The sequence below is a fragment of the Physeter macrocephalus genome, chromosome 21 (genome assembly GCF_002837175.3).
Source record: "Physeter macrocephalus isolate SW-GA chromosome 21, ASM283717v5, whole genome shotgun sequence".
NCBI lineage: Eukaryota > Metazoa > Chordata > Mammalia > Artiodactyla > Physeteridae > Physeter > Physeter macrocephalus.
Window position 1 is genome coordinate 26,762,120 of NC_041234.1, and position 25,093 is coordinate 26,787,212.

The following is a 25,093-nucleotide window of genomic DNA, read 5'->3' on the forward strand; positions in this document are numbered from 1 at the left end:
ATAGTGCTGGTATATCAGCAATATAATACGATGTTCTGAAAAACTGAAATGACAAAAGGAGATTAATTTTGGAATATGGATTTTAATTAAATATGAACCTTGTTTTTTTGTTTTTAATGGAATCATATCTACTGAAAAAACTTGGCAAAATTAGAGCAGGAAATCAGGAAATCAAAGGGAGTTAACCAAAACTGCATGGTTACTCCTCCTCTAAGCCAAACACATCCTTTAAAAGGTTTAAATAGTAAATGTATTTCACAAGAATAGGTGATGGCATCCCAAGCCACTCATCTTCACATCTCCGGGAAAAAAAACCAAAGATGGATATAATTAGAACTACATTTCAAAGTGCAGCTTTGCAAATGCAACATCAAATTGTTCCTTGTCAAGCTCTTGGCTAAGTAGTTTATTTCCAAAGCAGATATTTCTACCATAGACTTTCAGATCATAAGGACTCTGTGGTAGATTGGATTCTTGCCCTCAATCCTTTGTTCTTGCCTGTATTAGAATTATACACTGTGCTCTTTGCCATGTGAATTTGCAGAACCTCCTATGGAGTCCTTTTTCCTGCCCCTTTGACATGAACTTGACCACATTGCTGGCTTTGGCCTATGTAATCTTAGCAGATATACCACAGCCAGAAGTCCTAATGTGCTGGCATGATTTGGCTTGGCCCTCTGTGCCTCTGCCATCACCATGAGAAGAATGTGGCCCAAGATGCTGCTGGTCCCAGAATGACACAGGTGGAGAAAGCCCAGCTGGAGCCAAGCCCAGCAGATCTACGGGCCCATGGACAAGAAAAATAAACATCTGCTGTTGTGAACTACTGAAATTTGGCGGGGTTGTTGTGTAGCATTAGTGCAGCGATAGCTCCTCCTATACTTTATTAAGAACTCAATTTTTAAAATCCAAACTGCTAGCGTATTATACTGGCTGCTTGGTTACTGTTTCTTCAATCTAACAGTGAAATGAGCACTAGATCATTCAAGGTATGTTCTTGGGGATAAGCTACTTTAAATACGTGTGTATAAATACATATACACATATGCTTATATATATATATACATATATATATAGTATATATGATACATATATGTGTGTATATATTTGTTAATTTCAGAAAAATAAATACCTTCACTCTAAAGAGGTTTAAGAATTATTTTGATAAGGTGGGTTGCAACAAAATGTAATTATATAAGTAACATCAAGGAGATTTCAAAAATCTTGTATATATAAATCTATACACATATACGCATACACACTTTTTACTTATGCTGCAATGGTGAATTAATATTAATATCAATGGTGGGGGGTGTGAGTCCATAACTATGGCTGCTTTTATTTCTACTGTCAAGGTTAATTGTTGCATATAAGAGGTGTTAAATCTTTCCTAGTGCCAAATTAGTATCCAGGGTCACAAGACGTCACAGAAACACAGGAAGGGGCTCAATAATTCTATGTGATGGAATTGTGGAAGCAACCTGAGTCAGTACTATTTCACTTGGGCTTTATGGGATGAGGAGCAGTTCAGCAGGGGGTTAAAGTGATGAAAGGTGTTCTAGGCATAGCGAACAGCATAAGCAAAGGCCTAGAGACCTAAAAATCTATTTTCAAGAAAGGGTGACCAGCCCAGCGGGTTTGGGGTACACGGTACAAAGTGGCAAGAGAGGCAGCTGGAAGGAAAAGGTGGGGCCGAACTTGAGGGCTTCTGTGCTAGTTTATACTTTATGCTGTGGCTAGGGAAAGGCACTGGTGGGTCTCAGTGAAATCGGATTGGAAGTTTATTAGATAACTCATTGGATGTATGAAGAATGAAATGAAGGAGGAAAATCACTCTGGAGGTTACTGCAATAATCCTGGGGAGAGATGACTGTGCCATAACCAGGGCAGCTGAGCCTGGGGTGAACAAGGGCCACATCTGAAAGGTTTTGCTGCAGTAGAACATACAATACCTGGAAGGTGACTGATGTGAAGCGGTGATAAAAGAAGGGGGTCATGTTATCGGTTGAACTGTGTCCCCTCAAAAAAGATATGTTGAAGTCCTAACCCCCTGATATCTCAGAATGTGACCTTATTTGGAAATAAGGTCACTGCAGATATAATTAGCTAAGATGCAGTAATACTGGAGTAGGGTAGGCCCCCTAACTCGATATGACTGGTGACCTTATAAACTAATACAGATAAGGATGGTTCTAAGACTTCTAAATTTAGTTACAGCTGACGATGTCTGTATTAGTTTCCTAGGGCTGCCATAACAAATTACCACAAACTGAGAGGCTTAAAGCAACAAAATTTATTCTGTCACCGTGCAGGAGGCCAGATGTCCAAAATCCAGGTGTTGGCAGGGCTGGTTCTTCCTGGAGGCTCTAAGGGAGACTGTCCCATGCTCCTCTCCTAGCTTCTGGTGGTTGATGGCTATCCTTTGAGTTCCTTGGCTTGTAGATACATCACCCCAATCTCTGCCTATATCTTGTTGTGTGTGTGTGTGTGTGTGTGTGTGTGTGTGTGTGTGTGTGTGTGTCTGGCTTCACATGGCCTTCTTATAATAACACCAATTACTGGATTTAGGGGCCACTCTAATCCAGTATGACCTCATTTTAACTTTTAGTAGATGTTTTAATTATATCTGCAAAGACCCTATTTCCAAATAAGTTCACACTCTGAGGTTCTGGGTAGACATGAATTTGTGTGGGATAATGTTCAACCCAGGGCAACATTATTAGCAAAATAAGGAAAGCAAGAAGAAGAAGAGTTTTAAACATTTTTAACTGGGAAAATAAGGATCAGAGGGAGAAACTAAGTTCAATTTGGGGCACTTTTATTTGAGGTACCCATAGGACATCAAAGTAAAGATTCTGGTAAACCCCTGGAAATAGGGTTCTGTATAGCACAGACCTAGAGTCCAGAACTGTGCAAAGATGTGGAAGTCACTTAAATATGGGTGATATGTAAAACTATGGTAATTAATAACATTAATGCAGAATCAGAAGAGCACCAAGAACTGGCATCTGTAACTAAAGCATAAAGCCTTAGTTTAAGAGATGATTTATGATGATGATGAACTAATAGCAGACTTTTTCAGGATTATAGGCATCATAATTACCTAGTAGTGATGATGATGATGATGATAATAATAATAAATTTATTGGATATTTACTATACGACAGATATTCTTTTAAGCATTTTACAAGTATTGAGCTATTTAATTACTGCAGTTTAAAAAATTAATAAACAGAAACTTCAATTAAATAGAGCCAGGAGACCAGAAGGGGAAGCTTTCATGCCCTGCAATGATAGCAGAGCACAACAGGAAGAAAAATGAATGAAAAGCCATGGACTCTTTACTATCGCTCTCCCAACTTCCTTTTCCTCTCTATAAAAGTGTTCTCCTTCCTTTGCCATGAAGGAACTTGCACATGGCTTACCACGGTTGCAGACCCCAAAATGCAGTTCTCTGCTGATCCCAAATAAATCCATCTTTGCTGGAGAAATATCTGGCAGTCTATTTATTTTTAGGTCAATAGCAGAAAACCCTAAGAGGTAGGTATTATTATGATACCCATCCACAGAAAAGGAAACTGAGGCAAGAGAAGGGTTAAGTAGCTTGTCCAAAGTCAAACTGCCGGTAAGTGGAGGAGCCTGGACCGTAACCCCAGTATTAGGGCTCCAGAGCTCTGCTTATCTGCTGGGCTACCCTCCAAAACCCAGGAAAGGAGTGGGCCTATTCAGAAGCAGCTGGCTCTCATCCCACATGGCTACATTTGGTCCTACCACTTTCAACAAGAAAAGTTAACTAAAAAAAAAAAAAAAAACGTGATTCTTGAAGTGACATGACACTACACTTCTCTTTCAAGAATGCCTCCTGGGCTTCCCTGATGGCGCAGTGGTTGGGAGTCTGCCTGACGATGCAGGGAGCGTGGGTTTGTTCCCCGGTCCGGGAGGATCCCGTGTGCCGCGGAGCGGCTGGGCCCGTGAGCCGTGGCCGCTGGGGAGAGGCCACGGCAGTGAGAGGCCCGCGTACCGCAAAAAAAAAAAAAAGGAAAAAAAAAAGAATGCCTCCTATTGGATGTTGGAGGTTGAGCCCAAACTGCCAACCAGCTCTGTAAAGAAGGAAATGACCATTCAGATGGATGATGGCTAAACCAACTCCTAGGGTGTGTTCTGTGCAATACATGATACATGGAACTTAGTGAAATATGCTTCCTATGCCCAAAAGCAGTAAATCGTTGTGCGTCTGTGTGTGTGCATTTCATGTGTGTGTATATGTATATATGGCATGAACACACACACATATATATCTTTTTTTAGCCCAATATTTTTTTTTTTTTTTTGGCGGTACGCGGGCCTCTCACTGTTGTGGCCTCTCCCGTTGCGGAGCACAGGCTCCGGACGCGCAGGCTCACGGGCCTAGCCGCTCCGCGGCACGTGGGATACTCCCAGACCGGGGCACGAACCCGTGTCCCCTGCATCGGCAGGCGGACTCTCAACCACTGCGCCACCAGGGAAGCCCCCAATATCTTTTTAATTTAAAAGATACTACAATCAAAAGGCCATATATATATATATATATATATATATAAAACAAAGTCTCCTTCCTAAAATCCACGTTATTCCACGATAGATTTTCACAGCGACTACTATATATATCAATATATTTTTCAAATCTGTTCAGTTATCTATTGGGTAATGCTTTTAGAATTAAAAGATGCCATTATCATCTCAGTCTGAACATTGTACCATTAGGGAGATGTGCTTAGAAATGGTTCAGTGATCTGCTCATTATGATGACTATTTACAAAGATGTCTATTTACATTAGCAATAAATAATCCTGATATCAAAAGAGATAATGGTCATGCACACACCGAGATGGCTGCATGCTCTTAAAATATTTACATGTAGTTTTTCGGTTAGGGCTTTCCCATTAGCAAGTGAAAGTGTGCTCCCTTCAGTTTTCTCCACATCGGTCTGGCTTCTGGGGGATGCATCCTTCCATTTCTACAACTTCGGGCCATCCTTCACATTTGTTTGTGTCCTTATTGTTCTTTATGTGCTGTTCAAAAGTGCTTTTTGTCTTAATGCCTTATCCACCACAGAAGACCCAGTTGTCTCTAAAACCAAGATGAGTAATAGATGTACTCCCCAATTCAGCAATGAGCTGCTGGGCCTCATCATTGAGTTTGGTTGCTCAATCATCATATGTTCCCATTAAGACTATTGTTTCATCTTGTATGGCCTTCAGAAACTCAATAAATGGGGCAACATTTCCACGCCACATGTCAAAATATCTGGTGTCTATTAGATCTCCTGTTTTTCCATTTACCAAGGCAACACTGATTCCTCTTCCAACATTATTCTTAACACCACTCATTAAAACATTGTCCTCCAGGCAGATTTTGGATCCCACCACATTGGCTGCTCCACTTGCCATTTTAAAAGCAAAATGCTTCTCAGGGCAAGCTTTTGAGATCCCACATTTATATCTGGGAGGTTTTGTGAAACGTGCAACTGCGTCCAATGCTGACCTTGCAAATAGATTTCCTAAACTCGCATCCATTTTTATTTCAAATACTTGAGAAATAACATAGAATGTCAGCAAAAATACTGCCACAGCTACCACCAACTTTGCAGCACCTGCTACCCTCGTGTTTGGTTTTTCGTCCTATGGCACTTTTCATTAAATAAGCTCCTCCAACTTAGAAGACACTAAAGCTTTACAAGTGAGCCAAGACCACCCTCCACAGAGTTCAGATGCAACATACAACTCCATCCCCGCCTCTCTGGAGCACTTGGCCCCCATTTCCGACCCGAGCTGGAGCCCTCGCGCGCCCCACGTGCCAGCCACTGGCCGGAGCGCCAGGCGCTGCGCCGCCCCGCCCTCCGCGGAGCCGGAGGACTGCTATATATTTCTTTTTAATCAATGAGGTCTGAGATCAATAGTCATTCAATTCGACTATTCAACATGTCCTCAAAATTTTCATTATAAAACTTAAAGCAATTTTCACTCTTAAGTGGTACAGTAGTCCCTCAGTATCTTATTGGTTCTAAGACCCCCTGCGGATATGAAAATCTGAGGATGCTCAAGTCCCTCACATAAAATGGTGTAGTATTTGCATATAACCTATGAACATCCTCCTGTATACTTTAAATCATCTCTAGATTACTTATAATACCTAATACAATGTAAATGCTATGTAAATAGTTGTAAATACAATATAAATACTATGTAAATAGTTGGTGTGTGGCAAATTCAAGTTTTGCTTTTTGGAACTCTCTGGAATTTTTTTTTCCAAATACTGTTGATCCATGGTTGGTTGAATCTGTGAATGCAGAACCCATGGATATGGAGGGCTGACTTTATTTTTAAATTTTACCATGTTATAGAAGAATATAGAACAAATATATACATTCAGAATCACTATTGCCTGATAGGTTTTTTTAAACACAAGTTTTCAATACAAAAATAAATTCATTATGCAACTCATAACATTACAATGAAATTATTTGGGTAAAGGATTCTCTCATGAAACAGGTCAATACTAGAAGATCCTTCCTCATACCTTATTAGGCAGCAAAAGTTGTGGTTTGTTTGGTTTTCTGTTTGTTTGTTTTTTGAGCAAGGAATCATGATTTAAATCCTAACAACAAAAGGAAAAGAAATAGAAGAACTTATACTGGAATAATGATACCTCAAGAATTTGGATGAGAATTAAATTTATTAGCAACAAGCCAAACTTGGGTAAATGAAACTCAAGTAAATACCCCGAGATTTGAAATTAAGATGAAAAAATAATGTAGGAGGGCAAAATCTGCCACCCCAAAATGTGTCTCTCTGGCATGAAGATTATTTTAAATTGATTATTTTTTTTTTATTGGGGTATAGTTGTTTTACAATGTTGCGTTAGTTTCTACTGTACAGCAAAGTGGAGTTCCCTGTGCTATACAGCAGGTTCTCATTAGTTATCTATTTTATACATATTAGTGTATATATGTTAATCCCAATCTCCCAATTCATCCCACCCCCACCCCTTCCCCTTTGGTGTCCATACGTTTGTTCTCCACATCTGTGTCTCTATTTCTGCCTTACAAACCTGTTCATCTGTACCTAGAGACTGTCATACAGAGTTGATTATTTTTAAGAAAAAAAAGACTCAGGACGTCCGGAGCCTGTGCGCCGCAAAGGCAGAGGCTACAACAGTGAGGCCAGCGTACGGGGGGGGGGGAAGAATTTAGATACAGGGCCCATACCAAGAATGGAGCTATCACCGTAGATAACTGTAGATAACTACATGTGAGGTAGACAGGGAGGAACCTAGCAAAGTCTGTTTGTTAAAATTCCTCACTGTGTCCCATTGTTTCTGCATGGCCCTGCAAACATTTATTTACCAAGCATTTGCTCTTTTCATCTTCCTGTGAATTGCTTCCCTTCCCTTCGCAGTCCCAGACCCCTAGCCCCTTCTCCTTAGCCCCTTAGTCAAGAATGACAGATAAACCTCATTTTGCCTGACAGTCTTTGGAATCTCCCATGTTTATATGGATTCCCTATACATACATAAGTAAATTTTGTTTTTTTCTCCTGTTAATCTGTCTTAATCTCATTTTAATTATTCAACCAGCCAAAAGAACCTAGAAGGGTGGGGGGAAATTATCCCCCCCTCCAAAAAGTAACAATAATGCATTTCTTTTAACCCTGATCACTCTAAATCCCACGGCTCACACAATACCTTCCTGACTGCTCCAGCCGCCCTATGCTCTCTCTCTCAAATCAATACCACTTCCCTCAAATTTATTTCCCTTTGTCACTCTTCTCCAGGTTCTAGGTGGGAGTGACTTTTTCTGCCTAAATATCTGATAAATGCCACAGGCATATTTGCAGTGCTTTAGGAACCCAAGGTCTGTACATTGGCAATATGATATGGTGATTTATAAAAAGAAATATATATTTGGTTTTTGTCCCCATTTCTGGCACAGAGTTCTTAAAACTCTTAGAATTTCCTAAGTGATGAGAGCGATAAGGTCTCTTTTGTTACGTTAATGAAACATTATTGAAAAGCACCAGGATGGGGGCTGGTTGCCAGTGGAGCCAACCACGTGATTAGAGGGTTGGAACTTTCAGTCCCCCGCCTCCATTCCCCATCCCCACACCTCCCAGGAGGGGAGAGGGGCGGGAATTTGAGTTTATTCACCTACGGCCAATGATTTAATCAATCGTGTCTCTGTAAAGAAGCCCCTGTGAACACCAAAAATGACGGGGTTTGGAGAGCTTCTGAGTTGGCAAACACGTGGAGATGTGGGGAGAGTGATGAGCCCAGGGAGGGCATGGAAGCTCTGTGCCCTTTCCACCACACCTTGCCCTATGCATCTCTACCATCTGGCTGTTCCTGAGTTATATCCTTTTATAATAAATCAGTGATCCAGTAAGTAAAATGTTTCTCTGAGTCCTGTGAGCAGCTCCTCCCAAGGAGGAGGTCATGGGAACCTCCAATCCACAGCCAGTTGGTCAGAAGCACAGGCGACAATCTGGACTTGTGAATGGCGTCTGAAGGAGGGGAGGTAGTCTTGTGGAACTGAGCCCATAACCTGTGGGATCTGAGGTTATCTCCAGGTAGATAGTGCCAGAACTGAGCTGACTTGCAGGACACTCAGCTGCTGTTGAGAATTGCTTGGTACGGGGGGAAAAATACACACTGGAATTGGTACCAGAATTGTAGCTAGCCCCCAGTTTTAGGGAGATTTTCACAGGTACTCGTTTAAATGAACTAACAGGAATCAAATTGGGATCTAAAGGAAGGAGGAAGCAGGAGATAAGAGTTAAGAAACTCAGGGGGATGGGGCATCGATAAAGTAGAGGGAAAAAGTATCTTCCTCATAATTTTGCCTGTAATTGGGTCCACCTAAAGGAATCACATGGCCAATCTCTTTGTAAAATAAAGAGGTCTTTGCTAACATGAGAAATCCCCTCACTGCCAGTGCCTAATTGTTCTAATAAATCTGCAAATGCTCCAAACGTTACATAATATTTATGACTGGGCAGTGAGTTAAAATATTCTTTGTCCTCACTGACCTTTCATTCATCCCACACTACAAAATTCGAAGAAAACTCCAGATCATGTTGTTTCCCAGCAGCGCACATAAATTTTAAGCGGAAATAACTGCATGGTGATTTTATAACAGGTGAGTTCATCCACAGCAGTCAGTCCCTCCTGTTCTAGACGAGGACGAGCCTGCTTGTATTTCTGTAAAACACCCCGCTTAAAGGTGCATGATCAGAATCTTAAATATCTGTGTGTATCAGGTTCTGCCTGAACCTCTCCTGATCCTCTCACCCTTCCCACTTTGGCGCACACCAACCTAACTTCCAGCCATCAGCACCTGCATTCCTTCTCCTGAGAGCTTCCCTTTGGCCTCTGAGGCCTGACTTGGCTGTGCCTATAACATGCCACAAGTGCCTGGGAATTCATTATCTTCACCCACTTCAGGAGCAGCTCTCAAACAATGACAGGAGTTGATGGATGGGATAACACTGAGGTACCTATCAACCACTGGATCCCTGTGTTTCCCAGAGGCATTACGCTCCAGTCATTCACATTTTTACTGGTTTACTAATATGCCCTGTATTAACTCCTTCTCTTCCATTTCTCACTTCCCTTCTCCCTTGCTAATTATTCCCTTCACTTCGTCCAAAAAACTATTTATACTCAAATCCTTGTCTCCGAGTCAGCTTCCAGAGGAAGTCAACGATACTATGCAATTTTGCATTTTTCAAAATTAATAAAATGTCTATGAAAGTCACAGTATAGCTCGGAACAAAGCAACTTCTTGACAAACTGTGGATGGATCCAAAGTCTCCAATGTGACTTCCAGGTAATTCCAGAGACAGTACCCAAATCTCAAAACAAAATTCAGCTTAATCTGGAGCATAAACAGCATGTGCCACATAGCATTTTCTGGAAGAAGGAAGAACTATGAAATGCAGAGTGAAATTCAGCAATAATGCAAAATCATGACTCTAAAATGGCTGGAAATCATTGTCTGCAAGAGGGCCCCATGACAGCTTTCAATCTGGCTGTCACTAGAGCTACTTAAGATGTCAGAGAAGTTGGCAATAAATTACTTATTCATCAATGATGAAAAAAAATGTAGCTGCCGATCTGTAAAACCACATATCCTTGAAATGGGAAGCAAAGATGGCACTGGATGGAAACCCAGTAAACAGCAGCTGCCCAGTGAGAACAGCAAAGCTGTGTGTGAGCTCATAGGCCCTGGATTTATTTGCTTTGACATTTTTAAAAGGAAATTTAATTGGATTATGTCTCCTTCTAGTTTAAAATTTTCTACTGTAGTACTGGCCACCAGATGCATGCGGGGAAAAGATCGGGAGCCAATTAAATTCCACGCTTCACTGAAACAAGGTTATTTTTATTCGTCCCAAATGTAAGACTGATAGAGTCATGTTAGTGATTTCACTCTGTTATTCCCCCTCTGCTCAATCAAAAAAAGGATGTTTTTATCCATGAATTTGTAGAAAAATCCAGTACTGTGTATGGAATTGAAATTGTGGTTTTCTTGGATATTCTTCCTTCTACTAGGTTGACATGACCTTGGAAATAATCAAATTAAGTTGACAGAAATCATAAAAACAATTAAATTTCAGTAAAATCAAATTGAAATTCATTTGGGGAAGAAATTTTACAGATGCTTGTTGAGATAATCAAGAGCATTCTGATGACATAAGGAAAAGCTCAAAACCAGGAGATTTGCTTATATGCCTATCCATTTCTGTCTTTACTGTAATGCCAATATTTCACCATTGCTTCTCTTTGCCCTAGACAAAGCTTCAGTAGAGTTGTCATCTGTGTGACTGCAGCTAAAACACAGTTGTAACTTTGAAACAAGAAATCTTTCCTTGAAATTGCATTACGGGGCAAGTCAAGTTTTCAAGGAGACATGGATATTTTTTAGCTTTAGTGATAGGCTTATTCATACAATTCAAGTAGACATCATCCAACCCTTTAAGTCACAGTAGGCTCTGGAAGTTTCCTACTAGGTCCCTGCTTTGTGTTACATAATCAGTATGTGTTTACCAGTTACTTTTTTAAGTCTTATGAGAATGATTAATAATCTTTTATTTCAACTGTTAAATTCAACTTGAAATATTAGACATAACTTTGCTTACTTAAAGAGTTGGCACTAGCCCCTAACTATATAATCTTGCCCTTTAGGAATGCCTTTGAGTCTCAGCTTCCTATCTATAAATTGGGAATGATACTTATTCTCACAAAATGGTTGGGACAATAAAATGTCACAGGGTATTCCACCCTCTAAATACCAAAAGGAGATCCTCGACAAGTGGGGTGCCCAAAGATATATCCCAAGGTGTACCCCACTGTCCCCTACTCCCCAGTGCCAAGGCCATATATCATCCTGTTGTGACAAGAGGACACTTTAGAGCCAACTGTTAATGCTTCTGCAGTTCTAGTGCTCGTAAAATGAAGCCACATCCAATTTTTCTCAGAAACGTCAAAGGATAAGATGCCAGTCACACAGTGCAAGTTATAAAGTTTATATGAGAACCGATTTAGTGTTATTTTTTAAAACGTGACTTCTGAGATTAACCAGGCAGGCTCTAAACAGCGGGACCTCTTTTGCCAGTTTTACAGCTACCATCTGTGAGCAAGCACAATAGAATGGAATTGGGGTCTCTAGGCCGTGACAGCACCAGGGCAACATGCTGAGACCACAGATAGTCACATAATGGAGTGAGAATTAAATTACAGCCCCAGTGGCTCACCATGGGCTGCTGTGGAGGCCAGGCAGAGGCCCGGCCAAGGGAGCTCCTGAGAATCCAGGCTACAGGCCACAGTCAACAATCCTGGTGGGTGACAGTCAGCTTCCACCCATCCACATAGGGAAACCTCTCACCAAATCAAAGCTGGACTCGCTACAACCACAGTCCTCTCTGTGAATTTTGCTTCTTTGTTGTTGATCCCCAGGCCTACTAGCTGATGCCATGTAACAATCACATGTAGGTGGAGCCCCCTCGGAGTCCTAACATCCAGTAGACCCAGCTTCAGGAGCTGTTAGTCTTAAAAGCTGGCTGTGAGGCTTGCTCACTGGAGCCCAAGTCTTTACTCTGGTAACAGACTGTACTGGCTCATCCTCCATTTGCCCCTCAAGATCCATTTTTTGCCCTTCTCACCAAGCTCTCTGCCCTGAGAGACTGACCTCTGTGGACTGCATCACTTCTCGAGCTTCCTTGGTTCTCTGGCTTCCAAATGGGTCCAGCCAATGGGAAGCAGCGAGAGTTCAGGGTATTGATTCCCCTTCCCTCCTCCCTGCTCCCTCCCTGACCAACCATGCTTTGGCAGTGGCTACACTCCTCTACCTGCCACCACTGCTCCAGCTCCTCCACTAGGCTCCGGTAATACCAGTCCCTCCCTGCTTCTCCAGGCCTAGGGATGCTAAAGGCTTCCCACTCTAGCTAGGCCCTGGGCACTCCACTGCCCTGACTGGTTCCCTTAACACGACCCTCTCCTCTGTCAATAGTCCCTGCATTAAATCCATATCCCGACTCCTCTGAGTGGGCCATGTGTCTCCTGCTAGAACCTCACTGGTATAGGGACTCAGCCTGCTCTGTCCCCTGGTCGCGGCTGAAGGCTTGGTTCAAGCCTGCTGACTGGCCCCCTCTGGTTGCTGAACAGTGCTAACTTCAAGATTCCCCATCACTGTGCTACCTGTTTTGGAGAGACTCCCTGCTAGAACTCCCTGAGCCGCTGCCCTTCCAATCCCAAGTACTGCGTACCAGACCACCTCCCTACTCAGCCTGTGGTTGGCTAAAGCCCATGGTCCTGTTCCTCTTTTTTTTTTTTTTTTTTTTTTTTGGTCCATTCCTGCTTCCATTCACTGTAGTTAATCAAGCTAGGGAAGCTGTCCCAAATCTCCACCCCTACCATCCATCCTATCCATTAATGCTGATGCAAACAGAAGTGGTGTTGAATCTAGTACTGAGGCCTGCTCAGCTTTCATCGGCTAAGCAGTCTCTTTTCATTTTTCAGTAAGATCCCTAGTTCAGGGAAGAGAGCCTGTTGAGGACAACATTCAGCCCAAGAGTAAGGATACCCAGGTTCCGAGTGGAGGCTGGTAACTTCTGGAACTTCAGCCAGAGACAGCTTGTCCAGCTCATACATTGGAGGAAGCACGCAGCCGCCCCACTGCTGGCCTCCACCTGGGCCTTACTTCCACACAGGAGCTCACCCTGCCATTCCTTGTTCTCAACAGAACTTTAATCTGTCACGTCACATTCAAGGCTGGGTCACTTTCACAACCTGGTAGATCTTGTCCTGAAGTCCCACATATGATTTTTGGGCAACAGCAGACTCCCTAAGTGTTGGCAATCCCCAAAGCTCGAAGTAAGAGGTTTTCTTTGCCCAACTGGGCCCCACAGACCTAAGCACCTGGTCCAACTCCTCTACCACTTCCTCTTCTGCCATAATCACGGCCTCTTCTGGCATAACCACTTTCTTGTCAGTTCCCTGCCACGGGTGAAAGCTCAGACAATAATAGAGGAGCAGGTGTGTGGAGAAGGCTGTGCCACAGGCCAGGCCTCCAGTTCACAGCAAGAATAGTCAAGAGTGGTTGGTTGCCAAGACATGATATTCCATCCAGAATCCCCTTGAGGAAGGACTTGGTGGCCCAGTTGCTGGGAGACCCCTTCAGGGATTACCTCAGCTATATAGCTGTCTTGGCTGCAAGGAGCCACATTACCCCAGGTCATACCCCTTTCTAAACCAACCCACAGGGATAAAGTCCAGGCCATTTTGGCCCAACTCAGGACAGCTCTGAAAGGCCGTTCTAGCTCCAGAGTTCCCTTTGGACGAGCCGAGGCTGTCTTTGGACCTGCATCGAAGCTCAGCTTCTTCCTCTGCCCACTCCTATGTCCCTCCCCTCCCTTCCACAGGTATTGATCCCAAGGGCACTCCCAAATAAATATACTGCACATTAAACTCCATCTGCTTCCTGGAGAACCCAACCTGCAACAGGCTCTGACCCAGAGTGTCTCAGGGCATTATTAGATATGAACATTTAAGTACACTTACATGGTTCAGGAGACACTATACTTTTCATTACTCATTCTACTCTCTGAACTATGCAATATTACGCTCAACCCATTCACACTAAATATTTTCACATCGATTACAGACTCACTGATACCATTCCCAAGCTATCTTATATCCTCTTTAATGGAATGATAGCAAGCTCAGGAGTACCAGAGTGCTTCAGACTCTGGAATTTAGTTAAGTTCTCATTATTGGTGAAATTGATCAGGTACCATTTTATAACTATGTTCTTCCTTTTTAAAAAAAAAACTGGCTGAAAAAGAACAGCCCCATCCAAATGTCTCCCACAGACTGAACTGCCTCTAGGCTTGGTCATCAGAATTGACAAGAGACCCTAAGACTAAAGTTCTTCTCACCTTAAATGAGTAACAATCGAAAGAGCTGACTTACTGCTAAAGCACAGGCCCTATCTGATGCTACATTGCTGTTCTGTAGCTGTTCTAACTCTTACATTTAACGATAGATAGAATCACTGATCTTAGTCTTGGAAGCTGACTCCTCAAGGCCCAGCCCACTGACTTGAGGACGTAAGACATCTCCATTTTACGAACAACAGTAATAGCTAACATTTAAGCCGTTACTATGGGACAGGTACTGTGATAAGTGTCTCACATGTATCAATTCAATCCTCACAAGCAACCTGACAGAAGCACTACTTTTATCTCCATTTTTGAGATGGGGCAATGTGAAAGGTTGAATAACTTACACAGTCACCTAGTGAGTCAATCATAGAGCTAAGGATTTGAGTTCAGCTTCATGTGATTCCAGACCTTCTGCTCCACACCATCTCTCTAAAGCACCTGAGGTCCATGGCTTAGTAACTGCCCCAGATGACAGAGTAGGTAAGAGATGAAATGGGGGAGGGGGTGGCTAAAGGGAAAATGGATCTCTGGCCTTTCCATGCACTGATTCCTCTTCCAATATGGGTGGTGATCCTTTTGTAGGTCCTTAAGTCAATTTAATGGGTAATGAACTATATTCAAAAGAAAGAAAGAAGGCGGGAGGAGAGAAAAGGAAAGAAAAAAAATCATACATCATCACATGCAGTTAGGATAGTATTGTTTCATGAGACGTTTGGGCCATTGTATATGTGCATTCTGGGTTGCTAGGGAAAAATGTCTTTCTTACTGTAGGTTGTAGTACCAAAAGGTAATTAAATTTCATTCAAGCTCGATAGTCATCAGGAAAATACAAATTCAAGTAACAAGATACCACATGTTTTCAAAGGCAAAAATGTAAAAATAACTTGAATGCCTATCAATAGAGAAATGGATGAATAAATGATTCCATATTCATACTACAGTATTAAAGAATGGCTTAGGTCTACACATATTAAACTAGAGAAATGTCCCACGGTGTACTATTAAGAAAAACACACTGCAGATAAATGCCTGTGGTATGATTATATTTTTGTGCATGAAATGATGAAACCCCCAACACATAGGTAAACATTTGGGTGGTGGACTGGGTGGAATGGAAAAGGAGAGAAGGAGGAAGCAAGGAAAAAAACACAACAAAGGACGTTGCTAACTAGCAAAAATAAGTATGTGTATCTTTCAGGATCCCAGAAGAAATAGCAGACATATGCAAACTGTGTAAATTGAGAAGAGTTTAATAAAGAGACTACTTACAAAGTTGTGGCAAGTGTTTAGGAAAAGCAACAAGGGATCCTCCAGACCCTCAGGGACTGTTGCCACCACCTGGGGCTGAAGGGACACGTGAGGGTGGCTGCCAGAGCCCGGAGTAGACAGCTATGTGGAGAGACCCTCCAAACAGGTACTGTGGCCCTGGGCAGGAGGAGGCAGTCAATCTCTTGTGACTGTCAGGGAGGGAGATGACTCCCACCCTCCACTCTCCTGCTGGTGCGCCCCACTGGCTCCCCCAACTGGAGGCCAGAGGGCTAGGGGTCCCATTGATGAAGCCCACAAAGATCAGCTGTCTAGGATTCAGAGCAGGGTAGATGGGGTTGGAGAAAAGTCCCAATGGGACAAATGGATGATATCCAACACAGAATACTGTAACATTAAATGAAAAGGTGGAATATAAACTCCATCTATCATTGTTCTTTTTACATGTAAAAATTACATATTTGCATGGATAAGAATTAAAAGGTTACCAAATGACAGTATTTATTTGTTTTTGTGATAGTATCTTGGACTTTAGTTAATTAAATCCAATATCTTCAATAACGATTGTATTCAAATGATTTTTTCCTTTTTCATGCTTTGCGGTAAAACAGACCTGAGTTAAAATTCTAACTCTACCATACCCTGGCTGTTCCCCTAACTTCCTCATCTCTAAAATGGGAATGATAAAAGTATCTACCCTCAGAAAGCTGCTCTGAGGATTAAATGAGCGAATAGATTTTGAGGTCTTAGAACAGTGCTTGACACATAGTAAATGCTTTAAAGTGTTTGCTGTTGTTATGGTGACGAAGGGTCATCAAGAGCCTCCTACGGGGTCTACTTGTCTCCTTGTCCTCTCTCCAATCTACCCACCACCCAACCAGAGCAATCTCCCTTTAAAGGGCATACCTGATCATGTCACTCTCTTCCTTGAAATTTGTCCACGGTCTGCAGACTGTAGGACGATACTCAGACCTCACCCGTGCTGGTGTCCCCAGCTTCATTCATCTCCACTCCTCCCTCGGTGCCTCCATCCCAGCCACACCAATTCTTTCTGGTTCTACACAAGAGCTGTGTCATCCCATGCCCTAGAGCCTCTGTTGGGAATGCCTCTGGGCATACCATGCCACTTTTCCTACCTAGCTCTTACTATTCATCACTGAAATTTCAAGCATCTCCTCCCCTAAGACTTCTTGTGCCCCCCAACCCTCCTTAAGGTAGCAATAATGACTGTCTCTAGACCCCAGCGCAGAGCATAGAAACTGCTGAGAGTGGATACTTAAACAAGATTTGTCTGAGAATTAAATTTATAAATGAATGAGTTAAGTAACTGCCCCAAAGTCACTCAGCTACGTAAGTGGCAGAGCCAGAATTCAACCCCAGCTCTGTTTGACTCCAAAGGCCACCAGTGTCTCCCAATCATCTGGAAGTTCTAAGGCTGCCTGACACTCCAGAGTAGCTGCATGCCTGAGGGAACTCCCCAAGGGCACTAGACCAGTTCAGGCCAGAATGAGCTGGTCATCAGAGACCGGGAGGAATAAATGCCTCCTTTCTGGGAGTATCAACCACATGACATTTGCTTTATCAAGGGACTTTCCCAAGAAAATCAATTTCTGGAGCATGTTAAAATATAAACAAACCACCACCCACCCACCCACTCCTTAAAGACAATTGGTCCAAAGAGATCTTAGAGAATTCAGACAATTCCACAATGTTGAGAGCATCATCCGATCACATGAACTCTGTTTTCCCTAACCAAGCATTTTTCTACTGAATTTTTATTTTAAATTTGGCCCCACTATGAAATATACATGTCCATACTATATCGTTTCACCCAAGGCAAACCTGCGTGCACAGCCGCAAATACGCTGGGGATTCCTGACATATGCACTATTTGAGACTTGCTCTTGTAGCTTATGATGACATTACCAGAATCCCTTGATAACAGTGTTTGTATCTATTTATAACTATAACCTATTATCCTATTTTCCATATAATTGGATACGACTTGGGTTAATAAACATTCAGCTGCATAAGAAAAATCACGCTCTTATACAGCAGATGTTCACTCAGTATGGAAAGTGAATTAGACTTTAACACAAATACCCGGAAATACACAGTGCTCTTTCCAAAAGCACCGATGTTACTATTTTACATTGAAAAATAATTTTAAGATAAAGGAAATTAAAAACGCAAGGGAGGTAGCCACAGCTGGTTTTTAAAACAAGTGTTACTTTTACCTCTTTAATGTACCATAGTGCTTCCAATTCGGGCATCGGATTCACTCTCCAGTTCAGGGCACAGAAAAATGACTCGTAATTTATTTGTTTTTCACTGTCTTCAAACCTAAAAATATAATTATAATATATGATTTGACTCAATCTGCAGATTTCAGGACCAAACTGTCAGCTTAAATCCACCATGAAAACATACTACTAGATGTGCTTCAATACTGATATTTTTCTTATTTCTTATTACCTTGTTTTCTGTTTCTAACCCTCCAGAATGTAAATTCTTTGAGAGCAGAGACCTCACACATCTAATTCACCAAAGTATCCCCGGGACCTAGATCAATGCTGCCACATAGTAGGTGTTCAACAAATACTTGTTGCAGTTGCCATAGAAACAAATTAATTTATTCAGCAGCTAAGACCATTGTTATATTTTGTTAACAGTATTGAAGTTCTTCTTAGTTTAACAGGTTGATACTACGTCAGTAAAATTTATTTATTTATTTATTTATTTATTTATTTATTTATTTATTTATTTATTTATTTATTTATTTATTTATTTATTTATTTAAAAATTTTTAAAACGTCTTCATTTTTCTTAAATTGTATGCCTTTTAAATCTTTAAAGCAAGCCTAGATTCATTTTGTCTACTAATATATTTTTAGGAAAAATAAAAGGCACTTTAATCATTTATCATGTAGCCATTAAAAGGGGTTATGTAGATCCATATATGTTGTCATGGAAATGAGTTAATAATATATTGTTGAGTGGAAAGGAGGTTATAAAATAGAATGTAGAGTTATGGTCTCACTTTAGGTTTATATTTGTACAAAACAACATTTTAAAAGTCTAGCAACAATACACGGAATTATTAAGAACAGCTATCTGTAGCAAGAGAGATTATAATGTTTGCTTTTTCTTTAGACTTTTCTGTATCATCTGAATTGTTTTAAATTCATAATCAGAAAATATTAAGCCCATTTTCATCTTGAAAAAAAACAACAACAAATGATTACCCTGCACCATAAAACAATAGGTCAAAAATAACTAATCTGTTTGACTGCTATTTCCTAATTATGGAAATTGACATAAATTTATCCTTAACCATAATAGAGTTTTGGCAACTAAGACCCCCAAATTTCAAGACAATTGCTATAATGACCTAAACACAAACAAAATACTTCTTACTGTAATACCTCAATGCTATTTTTCTATTCTGAATTTAACCACTTCTGCCAATTTCTAAGGCTAAATACATACTGGTTATGTAACACGATTTTTTGAAGAAAAAGACAAAGGTGGTCACTAAGGCACTGTTACAAGCACCCTGCTCCAGGCTCCTGCCCTTCTCTCAGGACCTCTAACTCAACACGCCCTTCCAACCAGCAAGTGAGGTGTGCAAAGTTACTACTGCAAGGATGAACAGAGGATAATTAATTATAAGAAAACTCAGTGATAACAGAAGCAGAAAAAAAAAACCTATTCATAATCAGTCAAAAGGCTTTTCTCTTTTTTTAATCAAAGCATTAAGAAAATAATAGCTCATATTTATAAACTAATAACAATTAGCAGCAATAAATTAAATGTTACATGATGAAGTTACATAGACTCATTAAGCTAAACAAAGTAGAATAAACAGAGTGATCAGAAGAGGGGAAAGGGAACTCGGTCATTCTTTTGTGTACATTTTCTTTGGCCGAGGATTCTGGGATACAACTCCAATATGCTGCCCCCTACCACTGTTTATCCTTTGAATTTTGGCTCACTCATCATTTGAACTCCTTGAAAGGACATGTTCTGTTTATGGAAATATTTGTAGCCAAAATGCAGGACCATTATGTCTTTTATTTGCATGTGTTTGGGGAGAAGAACTAAAACTCAATCAATTAAAGATATTTTGTACGAAACTCCTTTAGCATGGTGCCTCGAAGAAAAGTATTCCCTCATACTCTGAATAGGAGCTGAGGTCACAGAATGAGATCATGGAGGGCCTTTGACTTTCTAAGGACAACTAAGAGCCACTGGAGTATATTGTACAGAACAGTTACCGGATCTAAGTTATATTTTCCGAAGATCACTCTAGTTGATATATTGCAACTACAATGTAGGGGCAAGGCCAAAGTGGCAAGGGCAGTTAGCGGTCTTCTGCAGTAATCCGGACAAGAGATAATGGTGGCTTAGGTGACAGTGGTGGCAGTGGAGGGAGGGCAGTGAGGAGTGGTGAAGCCTGAATATATTTTGAGTGTAAGACTCCTGAAGGATTGTATATAGCGTATAGGGGAGGTGAGGGGGAGAATGAATAGGAATGGATTCAGGACAACTCCCAGGGTTTTGCTTGAGCAACTGGAAAAACAGAGTTGCCCGAACTGAGATGGGAAGGACTGCAGGAGCTACAGGTTGGGAGAAAAGATTGGGAGTTTGGTTTTGGATGTGTTACATTTTGATGGGAAGTGAGCAGTTGGGTATATGAGTCTGTAGTTCAGGGAAGATGTCTGAGTTAGAGATAGAAATGTGGGAGTCATCAGCATATAGATGATATTTAAAGCCACCAGACTGGAAGACCGAATGAGATCACCAATGAACAAAATTTCTTCATCTGTTCCTACAATACAGAATTTAATTGTTGGTAAATTCCCATCACATCAATGACAGGAGGCACGTATTGAATCCTAGAGGTTTCAGAAGTATAATATCCCAGTAATTTGGGAACCAGTCAAAGACTACCAAACAGATTTAGAATTACACCACCCATCATACACAGTCCACTAACCAGTCCTGTAGGTTCTACCACCACAGCATATCACAAGTCTCTTTCTCTCCATCTTTTCTACTATTCACTAATTCCAAGCCACCATCATCTCTCACCTGAATTACAGGAATAGCTTTTGTATCTTGGTCTTGCTGCTTCTACTCTTACCTTGCTGCAAACCATCCTCCACCAGAATGATCTTTCTAAAACACAGATCTGATCAATTACTTCCTTGTTTACAACTGTGCAATGGCTTTCCAATCCACTTAGAACGCAAGCTGAACTCCTTACCAGGGTTTATAAAACCGCACATAATCTGGTCCCTGCTGACCTCTCTGACCTCCTCTGAAAACTCTCTCCTGTTCACAATGTTCCAGGTACACCAGCTTTCTTCTTGCTCTCTGAGCATACCAAGATCGTTCCCAGCAATGCAAGGCATTTGTACCTTCTGGTTCCTTTGTCTGGAAAGTCTCAATTCCAAAAGGCCTCAGAAAGGCCTTCCTGCAGTTCCTCTTACCTAACCGAGTCTCCATGCCTAAGTCTGCATTTGCCCTGGATGATGGCACTGGATGGTACAGGAAAACTTCTGGGAGTCACCACTGGAAGTCCTATTATCAGACCTCCTTACCAATCTATCTTATATTTACTCATGCTCACCTGTTAACCCTGGGCCCCCAGCACTCTTTCCTGCCCAACTCATGGTATGTCAGACTCAACACATCTAACCATTTACCCATCTCAAAAGATATTTGGGAAGGATATTCCTGAATCAAATGATATTCGGGAAGGATCAAAAGCTGTAAGTGAAAGAGTACACAGTTTAGAAATTACGTATAAAATCTTTTTGAGGAAAAATGTTTGAAAGATTTTATCTTTCCAAAGTCCCAAAGCCAGGCCTCAGGGAAGAGTTGAGCTAATGTGGTAAAATACTCCAAGTTTCTCTTTTCAGTTCTGTCTTGGAGGATTTCAATGGATATGGGAATCCCCCCAAAAGGAGCAAGGGAGAAAAGAACAAAGAATCTTTCAATTAAAAGGGATAAAATTAGCCAATGCTTCTTGGAAGAATTCTTTGCTCTTGGGAAGTGGATAGAGTTGCAGTAAATCACGATGGGTCACTCACAAATATTAATCTCCCTTTCCCACCAAAATCTCACCAAAATGACAACAAAGAAATAAAAATAGGTGATAACCCCCAATGGCAAAGATAGCTGGAAAACAAGGCAACAGTGGACAAGAGATTTCAAAATCGTTTGCAAGACGGAAATCAGACTAAGGATTGGTAACTGGCTCGGCAGAGCTGAGGAAGGGAAGCTGAACTCGAAATGTCCATGGCAGAGGCAGGGGGCACTTAGAGATTAGCCAAGTGTGGCCTACAAAACTTCTGAGAGGCTCAGCAATTACAGACTCCAGGTGCCAATAAAGGCAGGGATATGGTGGGGGCCGGAAAACAAGGACTGTTTGAAAGCCTAAATAAAGCAAGAACAGCTGAACCCTTAAGTATCTCCTTGTACACTGTACTCTTCCCTACAGGGGAGTGAGGCTTGTTCTCCAGAGAAATTCAACAAAAGCAGTTCTAGTCTTGGGGAGAGGAAGCATAATGGAGGGTAGAGAAGAATATTACACACTACACTGAACTTGGGTCTCTCAGTCCCTTTCCTTCTCCTTTTCTGTTTCCAGAACACCAGTGGCCATACTTAAATTCTCTTCCTTTCCCCTATCCCACCCTCCCTCCTAGCCCCACAGGAGCAGATAGGATTCTCCTCTCAATACTCTGAATGGCCCCAAATTGTGGCTTCTGGGGATTACCTAATGAAAATGTGGGCTAGGAGATGACTCATGCAGTGAAACGCACTAATCAACAAGGCCCACCCCCAAAAGCTTCCAACATTAAGGACAGAAGTCAAAACGGCAACAGGAAAAAAAAAAAGGTATCAAGCAACAAAGATAATTCAGGTAGCAGAGGGAAAGATGTGAGATAAGAGGATATATTACACCCATGAAAAAAGAACAGAAGACTAAAAATAGGAACCAAAAGTGTGCTCTTGGAATAAAAAACATGATAGTAGTAAACAGATGCAGAAGAAGGGGTGGAATGTAAAGTTGAGGAAACCCCTTAGTAAGGACATCATAATGACAAAGAAAAATTGGGGAGAGAAAGATCCAAATTCAAGAGAGCCAAAATCTTAATGATAGGAGTTCTCACAAGAGAAAAATAAAAATGGAGGGAAGGAAATTATTTCAAAATTAATGGAAAATTTATCAGAGCCAAAGGACAGAGTCTCCAGACTGGAAGGGCCCATAAACTGTTAAGCACAATGAATCTATATACAGACACACACACACCACAAGCCCCATCATGAACTTCCAGAACACCAGGAATAAAAAGACGATCCTAAGAGCATCCAGAAAGAACACCAGTAATGGGAATCAATATTATGCTAAATTCTCAAGCATCGTAACAGGAAGTAGTAGCAGTATCTAAAAATGAGAAATCCAGAAATAGCAGTACGTACATGCTATTTAAAGGTCTGCAGAAACAGCTAGAAGGACTGAAAGGCTGTTTCTTGAGAACGGGTCTGGGAGGTGGGGAGAGATGTGGCTGGAAACTGCTGTTGTCGGAATAAGCTTTTTAGAATGATTTGATTTTTTTTTTTTTTTACTATAAGCACGTATCAGTTTGACATAAATAAAAATGTAAGAAGTGTAAAAAGCAGATGAGAGACCTTGAAGCGTGCTTTCCTAGGTGGTAAACTCATACAAGTCAGACTTGGCAAGGCAGGAGGACCACTCGTTGGGAGCATGTCCCGGTTTTCCTCCATGCTCCAAAACCCAGCACAGAGCTTCCTCCCCTGGACCACTGATATAGTGAGATTTTTCACGCTCTCATTTGCTACTATACACTATATCTACTATACGCTACTGTTAGATGAGGTTGTGAGAGAGAAAAGGCTAGGATACAAAGGAGTGCTGCAGCTCTAAAAACAGTCCAGGTTGGAGGAAAAGGAGCCGAGAGGGAGCAGTTTAGAGACGGAGAAAGGCTTGACTATTAGGGGAGTGAGGACAAGTAGGTCAATTTCCCCTAAATATTATCTCCCCAGCCGTCCCTCCTGCCTCATGACTACAGGTAATCATTCACCAAATCCTCTCCATCCTTTCGAAGTATTTTGGAACAGCCTATGAATCGTGTAGAAAATGGATCTCCTTACTTCAGGGTCGTGCTGTGCTTCTGATCAAAAATGTTAGCATCCTGGTTCTCCACCTGAATCCCCGACTTCGCTCCTTGCCAAATGACATTTGACTCTTGCTTAGACTCTGATTCATGGTCAAAGGACAAAGATTTGCCACTCTGGAGGAAATTCTTTTGAAAAGGCTGTGAAGGCAATTCCAAAGAAGAGCTTTCTATGGCGACATTGTTGGAATCAGCACACAGCCTTCCAGGGGGACTGCCTTAAAGGGCAACACTAATTCTGGCTTTTAAGTGTGTCGGTGCTTGTTAAAAAGTCAGTCTCCTTACTTTAAAGTCCCAGCTCACAGTGCTAAAGTGTTTTCCTAAAACCTCCATAAATTCTTCTTTCCCTTTGATACTTGGGCAATCCACCATTTCCTTCCCTACACAAACTAAAGGACATGTTTGTGGAAGAAGAGGGAGGGAAGGCAATTTCTCTGGTTCTCCTCTAGATAATAATGAACCCCAAGCAGGCTTCCCAATGCCTTGCTAGGTGGGAGTTCCAAGAAGTGAGTCTAACGTGTCATTTGACAGGTGGCTCCTGGTCCCCCCCAAAAAAAAATGATGAATGGCTTGAAAACCGCAGAAGCCATCCATCTCCTTGCTGTGGGGAATAATCCTGATCTGCTTTATTTCCACCATCTGTGGAGGTAATAGGCGCAGCAGCTGTATTCTGCTGAAGAGTAACATGGGTCCCCCTCTCCCGCAAAGGCCATCTCATAACTTAGGGGAACGGGCTGGCGGCAGGACCAGGGGTGAAAGGGAGGGAGGGTAGTGAAGACACATTTTTGACTCACTTGGTTGTGTTTGGTTTCAGTTCATTACCCAACAAACCCAGGGGTGCACACTGAAACACCTGGTGAGAGTCTTAAAGACCAGACACTTAAGGAAAAAAAGTGGAGCTCTAGGCCACCCTACCCGGTTGGTCACAAAAACTTAGGAGTCTGCAAGATGGCACTGCCCAAGTTGCCAATGAGTTAACTCCTGTGATCTCAAATCGCCAGGCCTCTAAATTCCAATTGTGAGCCCAGCACAGATCTCCTTAGGGACCAAATCACCTTATATTTGAAAAGGTAGAAAGCATCTGTGTGTGTGTGTGTGTGTGTGTGTGTGTGTGTGTGTGTGTGTGTGTGTTGTGTAGCGAGG

The 25,093-nt window shown here is 41.7% G+C and overlaps 1 protein-coding gene and 1 pseudogene across 1 annotated transcript in view; both read right to left on the reverse strand.

Moving 5' to 3' along the window:
- Positions 1-199: 199 nt before the first annotated feature.
- Positions 200-25,093, reverse strand: part of EFHC2 (EF-hand domain containing 2) — a 159,068-nt gene continuing 134,174 nt past the window's right edge. The window contains 3 exon segments of the mRNA XM_024116470.1: positions 200-299; positions 12,224-12,225; positions 17,981-18,086. Coding sequence (XP_023972238.1) covers positions 200-299; positions 12,224-12,225; positions 17,981-18,086 — 208 coding nt within the window.
- LOC102993098 (protein FAM3C-like) lies at positions 4,802-12,010 on the reverse strand (annotated as a pseudogene).